Genomic DNA, 7,096 nt, shown 5'->3' with positions numbered 1-7,096 from the left:
ATACTGCTGAGGCAAGGTTTCCTCTACACTTCTGGACAAGGTGCTAATTTTCACACCTCATATACAGTAAAAAGGTATTTTTAGCCCACCACATCTTTTACCGGCAACACTTGCTTTAAGTAATGGAAAGTTTTAGGGATGTGCTGTGCATAATACCACAGTCTCTTACCACGTCACTTCCTCTTTGAAACACGCCTGTTGCGTGCGTTTTGTTAGTAATTTTAAATCAACACAAAGCAATATCAAAACAAAAGAAGTACACAGAAACTGTTGCTGGGAAGATATTGTACAGTAACAGCAGCATTACTCAAGGACACATTTTAACTTTGCCTCAGGAATAAGATCTGATAAAAATCTTTCCTTTAATTAACAGACATACTGTACCAATAAAGGGGAAGGGAAGGTTACAGTGAGAAATTCCTCATCACACCACAGCTTATCTGTGAAACAGAAGATCATACCACGCTGCAGCCTGCAGACCCCTCAAGCCTGACAAGTCTCTACATGTTATAAATGATGTGCTGAAAGGTGAAAGTTTAAGCAATCTAGGCTAAAATAATAAACCCTCAGCTCACTTAAAATAATCTATTAGGGGGTGTTGGTGGCTTAGTGGATAGAGCAGGCGCCCCATGTACAAGGCTGTTGCCGCAGCGGCCTTGGTTCGTGTCCAGCCCATGGCCCTTTGCTGCATGTCACTCCCTCTCTCTCTCACACTCAAATGTCCTGTCAATTAAAGGCTAAAATGCCCAGAAAAATATCTTTAAAAAAGAAAAACAATAATCTATTACTAATGACAATTTGATTCATGTTTATTTGTTCCTTTGTGCAGCATCATCAGTTGTCGACTTGCACTTTCCTGTAGAGTTTATTCATACAGGAGGTGTTTAACTTGACAGCACACAAAAAGGCCCCAGCTTGCATTTACAGTAAATTAAGCAATAACATAACTAGTGCCAAAATAATAAAATGATCATAGAATGGACCACTTAAAAACTCTTTATCCTGTGTTAACATCATAAATATATTGACTTATCACTGTAATTGCAAATGATTTTAAAAAGGCTTTTTAATAACTTCTTGTTATTCCATTTCTTATAACAGAATCTGCCTCTGTATCATATCAAACACGTCACAATTCATTTTATTCCTGCTATTCATTTCCATTTTGTCGACAAACTGTTCTTAGGGCACACTTAAGCTTCTGTACAGTGACTTACTGACACGTAAGGCTTTTCTTCTGTCTGAAGACAAGCTGGTCTGTATTCTTGTGACAAAATATTGTGATGCCCTTTTGTCTCTGTTACCATAGAAATGCACAAAACAAACTTGAAGGGGTGCAACTGATTTACGCATCCGTCATTCATCACACCTACATTAAAGTATTTGTGGGATGTGTAAGATTTAGCAAACTGTCTAAGTTCTTAACATCTGTGTGTCAAAGGAGCAGCAGTACTGTAACATCTGTCTCTTGCTGTTGCCATATCTCTAATTTAAGAAACATGATTGTCACAAAAAACCTTACTCTTACTTTTTCAAAATTGCATATATTCTGAACTGCTATGTGCTTTAGATTTATCCAGTACCTGGATTACACTGTTTCCTCAGAAAGACAAAACTTATTTGTTCCCACAGCATCATTCAGAGAGTGTGTGTAAGAGCTTTACATCAGAGTCACAAAGTGAAAATGACAAGAATGTCAGCTGATTTCTGAGAAATGCCTTTTGTTCTGGCAACATTTATTAGTGTCAACCTTACAAATCAATGGGCACTGAAAACAAGACTTACAAATATTCCTACTGTATACAGTACATGGTTATTTTAAATAGTACATGTTTGTTTTAAACAATATCTATAACATGACAATGCAATTCTAAACAACAGTGCAGCTTAGTTATTAATGTCATTTGAAATTTCCAAAGCCAATACACAGACTGAAGTAGAAAAGAAATCAGTAAAGCAATACTGAAATAGGAATGCACTCTAGTAATGTTAGATCAAGAGAGTTAACATCAGTCATTAGGTTCACCGTGAACAATGCTATACTGTATCTCTCTGTCTGTAGAACAGATCACTGCTGTTCTGGGACAGTCGCATAACTGCAAAATGGAAGAGTAGCAGTTGATCCCAGGGAACAAGTAACAGGAATGTAATGTGCACTACTATGTAGTTAAGACTGTAAACTAACCTTCAAGTATCAAGTTGCATTGTCTGAGGTCATAACTGTCACAATAACTTACTGTATGATACAATTAATCTCTTAATAAATAAACACAACCACAGACTTCTGTTCTTGATAAGTAAACAAAAATATACAAAATTACATATAAAAATTCTGTTTTCCTTGTTACATTATAAATAGAATACAATAAATACAAAAATAAATAAATAAATAAATAAACTAATATGTTAAAAAAAAAGAGAGAGAAAACCTTATAGAATAAAAAATTAGAGCTCAGTAGTCCTTTTTTTCAAAATGACTGTGGGGTTGATATCATTGCTACGTGAGTGGGATGTGCTTGAGTTGATGGTCATGGACCCCGTCTCTTTGACGTCAGGCACATGAAAGGAAGCCAGAGGGCAGGTGCCCTTCACGTTATTGCAGACGAGCTTCTGAAGAGAAGCGGTGTTGACAATTTCGAAGCCCACACTGCCTCCAAATGTGCTCGGCTTCCAGTACTCGGGGGAGCAGATGGGGTTTCCCAGTAAGCCCTTGAGGGAGTACGGAGCCCCCATCTCCACCATGGTCTCCCCAAAGATGGCGTTGGGCCTGGGTTTCTCCACCAGCAGACCTGGGTACAGCTCCACAGCATCGACGTGTCCATACAACTCCTCGAGCACTGCAGCCATTTCTTTCTCTCCTGAGTAGCACAAAGTAGGAAATAGTTGTAGTTAGTGTCTCCATCTGGTTTCTCTCACACACACAGCAGCTGCAAAGCTCAATGCTAGTCTAAATATGAGCCCAGTGTTTTGACTGATTCAAATCCAGCAAATAGTAGATAAAAATGATCTCCCTTCTTGTCCTTACTTCTATCTTTTCATGTCTCTTACAAGCACGCACATTTTAATACATTTTTATCTCCTCATACATCACACTTTGTTTTTAATCAACATCAAATCCTCTTTTCTAGTTAAACTTAAATCTCCTCTGCAGCAGGAGGCCTTTCTCGTCTGTTTATGCCTTGCTCTCTGTGATGACAATCTGCTTACATTATCTCAAGATGAAATGCACATCTGGTTCTTACAGTCACGGAAATAAATTCCTAACCTCCAAAGCAGCTGGGGACTAAAGCTAGGTTCATTTCTTTAATAATAAGTAATGCATCACATGAGCTTTGATGTTAAGATCTGTAGCGTCTGGGCGTGTTGTTCAAGCTCACATTTAATTTGTGCAATCAGTTCACAACAACACTATCAATAATGCAGTAATAATTTGGCCCGAGGCAAGATTTCCTTTCACTTCAAGTTGATAATAACCTCTTTGATTATCTTCTGACGTCAGACTTTCCACCTGCAAGCATTAGGTTTTGTAACTTTGTCTCACCTGTGATGTCTTCAAAAGAGGTGTAGGGCTTCATGGAGAATCGTTTCCTGTAGGCGTTCAGAGACTGGTAGCGCATTTTTCTGCTGTTCTCAATGGACTTAATGGCCACGTAAAGGATAGGTCCTGGGACATTTCGGCCACCGGCAACCTAAAAAGATGAATGAATGAAAAGTCAGTTAATCATTCTTAAAGCAACAGTGGTTTTAAAATCTAAAATCTAATTGCTGCTCAAAGAGTTCTTACCCGTCCAGCAATCTGCTTTGTAAATGACTCCACAAGGTTGTTGATGCCGTGCTCGGTCACCACAGAGGTGTTGAAGACAAACTCTTTATAGCTGTATTCTTTCTCTTCAATGTGGAAAGTATCAGGCATCAGAGGGTGCCAGTGATACAGGGTGTTGAACTCGGACGCGATGCGGTTCTGGTACTGGAAGTGCTGGCTGAACAGCAGCTCGGGGTCGAACTTGAGCTTGAAGTGATAGCCGCTCAGGTGCTGCACATAGTCCTCGATTACAATCTTGATGGTCTCTCCTACAGGATAGAAGATTTTATATTTAATTAAATGCAGATATTTAAAACCATATTTCTTTTTGCTACTTTGCTGAGGAAACTTGAAACCTCTGGTGCGCATACACTGAGAATTAAGTTTTCAGTGAAGTTGGATGACAAGTTGTGCAGCAGTTACACTTTTGAATACAAATATTTGCACATTCGTGTTTTTTTTGTTTAAATCCATATCATAATATTATTATTCAAGCAGTGTATTTCATATGCCTTGAAAAATGTTTAAAGGGAATATTTAAATCAAAATCATAATTTGTAAACAAGCAGTTAAGTCTGGAAATAAAAACAAAACATTTCTTCTTTTTCTCATCTTTCAGTAAATCCTGTTTCTTACAGCAGAGTTCAGATGCTCTACTTTGTGCAACAGGGTTGCTGGTTGGTGACTGACGAAACAGACAGTACAACTTCCGCTTTTCACATCTCCCACAGTCACTACATTAATGTTATGATCTCTTGCCTTTCTTGTTTTGACTTTTTTTGTCCAGCAACATTACAGAAAATGTTTTCAAAAACTTTTGTACATGAACTCACCAATCAGAATGAGCCGGGTGGTCTGGAAGAGCCTGTCGTCGTCCCAGTCAGGGTGGACCTCCTTCAACACATCACACACCCGGTTGTGTTCCCGCAGCCAGATAGTGGCGTACATCATCAGACCTGGGACCAGGCCAAATGCCTCATGGCCCACAGCAAAACGGTCAGAGTCGGGAACATGAGGAGGGTAGTGCATGTCGACACCCACTTCCTTGACTGTTGGGGGATACACCTCCCCATCAATGATCTGCAGAGTTACACAAGACAGGAAGCAACTGTTAGACACTTGTGTGGTCTGAAGCACTCGGCTGTTTAAAGTACTGTCCATCTGTGTCTTCTCATACCTGATATTTAAGCTTGCCATCTTTGAAGAGTCTGAGCTTGTGCTGCCTCTCCAGGTTGTCCCCATAAATGTGGCCGAGGTCCACCTAAAAGCAAAAACAACACCATAATTAAAGTTTAGCCTTTCATAAATCTTTTTGTCTCTCTTTCCTGACTAAGATCCGATGAATTTTAAATCTGCTGTACTTACTCCATGACCTTTAGCTACGGTGAAAGCAGGTCCTTTCTTCATATCAGATTTGAAGAACTGGTGGGTGAAATGCTGTGCAAAGAATGCAAACATCAGGCTGGTACCCTGCGGGTCGGGGATAAACTGTCTCCTCACCAGAAGCTTCTCAGCCAATATCTTAGCATCAGGTAGCTCCTTTTTACCTGGGGAAACAATTTAGGACATTACAGTAAGCATACAACATTACAATGTAGAGCCAAGAAACTTTAATGTTCACATGACTGAAATGTGATGATTTATTGTAGGAAAAGCTTTAACTGAGGTTCACTGTCATTGTAAATTCCTGAGACAAGTTCAATGTGGTTTTATGTTCTTTCGTTTTGGCTTGCTGGGGCAGGATTTGCTGTGTTCCCTCAACACATTTCCACTCAGTCAGTCCAACAGAGAGAATCATTTCAAGTTTGAGCACTTCCTGTGATGTAACGAGGCCAAGCTACTCTTGCTCAGTATTCAAGAATCTGAGAAAACTGGTTTTCCAAAGGCAGAGAGAGCGAGAGTGCGTACTCACCTGCTACTCCCATTGGGGTTGGGCAATCCTCTGCAACAGGCGGGAGGGTACGTGTGTAGTAGGAAAGGTTGGAATAAGCCTCCCAGCTTATGTAGCCGTAATCCGCATTGAAAGTTGGAGGACTATCGATGAAGTGGGATCGAGCTATAGAGAGGAAAAAGCATTTCATTATTAGTTTGAATGCCACAACTGCATCTTTACAAGCTGCTGTACGAATGATTCAATATGATATGAAATAAATCCATGTCCTCATTTTACCCTCAGCTACAGACACTTACATGTCAGCACGTATCTCATGATGGCATCCCTGAGAAATGAGATGTTGTTGATGATGTTCCAGAAGCCCTTGAAGTGGGTGAGAAGGTAGTGGATGGTGTTGGGTGATGGCTTCAGGGAGATCTTGAGCCAGGTGAGGAATTCAGCTGTGAAAGTCAAAGGGGGAAGTTAATTATTGAACAAATCACTGCAACAAACACATCCAGGTTTTAACATTAACCTCATGTGAGCCATTCATACTTACGTGTTGTGCAGTTTTGTCCATGATACCCTGTACGTGTGCAGTCACACTCATAATTATCTGGTCCAAGTGCCGTACACACACCTCTATTCTGGCACGGCACTGAGCAACATGGGTTACCTGCAGGGTACAATGTTGGGTGGTTACTGACAATTCACTTCAGATACTAACAAAAATCTATTAGAGAAGCTTCAAATATCCTCCAAATACTAGAATACTCGTGTTAAAGCCTAATGTAATAAGCCTCTGAGCAATAAAGACAAACTTTAATGGTATTTTGTAACATTTTAGTGTTAAGCTTTAATATTTCTATACATATAACACATTGTGAGTGTTTAAAAATTATGTCTTAAATAAAGACTCACAGAGTATAAAATACAAAACTTTTAGACACCTAAAACCTAAATTTTGAGTTTGCATGCCTCTGTTGAAGCAGCGTAATGTAATTTTCAGTGTCCTCTACTTACTCCCTTCGCAGACAAGAAAACCCAGTGCCACAAGGAAAACCGCAAATGTGAATCTGTTCATACTCCAAAGACTGTCGGATCTCGTTTCTCTCTCCTGCTCTCTTCTCTCGCTGTGGTATCGCTCCGAGGCTGAAACGTTGACTGTCCAAACCTGCGCGTCGCAGCACCTTTATACGCCTGTAAAAAGGGGGTGGCGTTATCTGTTTGTCATCATGAATAGTTGTAGGCTAATGAATGATACAGAGATGTGGCTACGAATTCATCGAGTAATAAGTAATACCCGAATATTTTTTCTTACACAATCGTTATTTCTCTGTGGTTTAAAGTGGGGGTATTGTGTGTGTTTATGGCACCGAGCTGATTTTACTGGCAACGCTTCCCTGCCCCCTTCTTTTTGC

General features: G+C 39.9%; 1 protein-coding gene across 1 annotated transcript; it reads right to left on the bottom strand.

Annotated features, from left to right (window-relative positions):
- Nucleotides 1–1,704: 1,704 nt before the first annotated feature.
- On the bottom strand, nt 1,705–6,854 carry ptgs2b (prostaglandin-endoperoxide synthase 2b). Its single transcript, XM_049587265.1, has 10 exons — nt 6,699–6,854; nt 6,235–6,351; nt 5,993–6,136; nt 5,715–5,858; nt 5,168–5,349; nt 4,980–5,063; nt 4,636–4,882; nt 3,785–4,071; nt 3,542–3,689; nt 1,705–2,858 (listed from the first exon to the last, which is right to left on the bottom strand). The coding sequence occupies exons 1-10, from the start codon at nt 6,757–6,759 to the stop codon at nt 2,446–2,448; spliced, it is 1,827 nt and encodes a 608-aa protein (XP_049443222.1). The 5' UTR covers nt 6,760–6,854; the 3' UTR covers nt 1,705–2,445.
- Between the last annotated feature and the right edge of the window lie 242 nt (nt 6,855–7,096).

Source organism: Epinephelus fuscoguttatus, linkage group LG10, assembly GCF_011397635.1.
Source record: "Epinephelus fuscoguttatus linkage group LG10, E.fuscoguttatus.final_Chr_v1".
Classification (NCBI taxonomy): domain Eukaryota; kingdom Metazoa; phylum Chordata; class Actinopteri; order Perciformes; family Serranidae; genus Epinephelus; species Epinephelus fuscoguttatus.
Note: the sequence above shows the minus strand (reverse complement) of the source record. Positions and strands in the feature narration are given on the sequence as shown.

Excerpts from the sequence above, each read along its gene's own strand:
- ptgs2b (XM_049587265.1), bottom strand. The coding sequence starts at position 6,759 with ATGAACAGATTCACATTTGCGGTTTTCCTTGTGGCACTGGGTTTTCTT. Across the intron at positions 6,352-6,698 it reads TTTTCTTGTCTGCGAAGGGA|GTAACCCATGTTGCTCAGTG; the intron begins GTAAGTAGAGGA and ends TGTACCCTGCAG. Across the intron at positions 3,690-3,784 it reads CAAAGCAGATTGCTGGACGG|GTTGCCGGTGGCCGAAATGT; the intron begins GTAAGAACTCTT and ends TCATCTTTTTAG.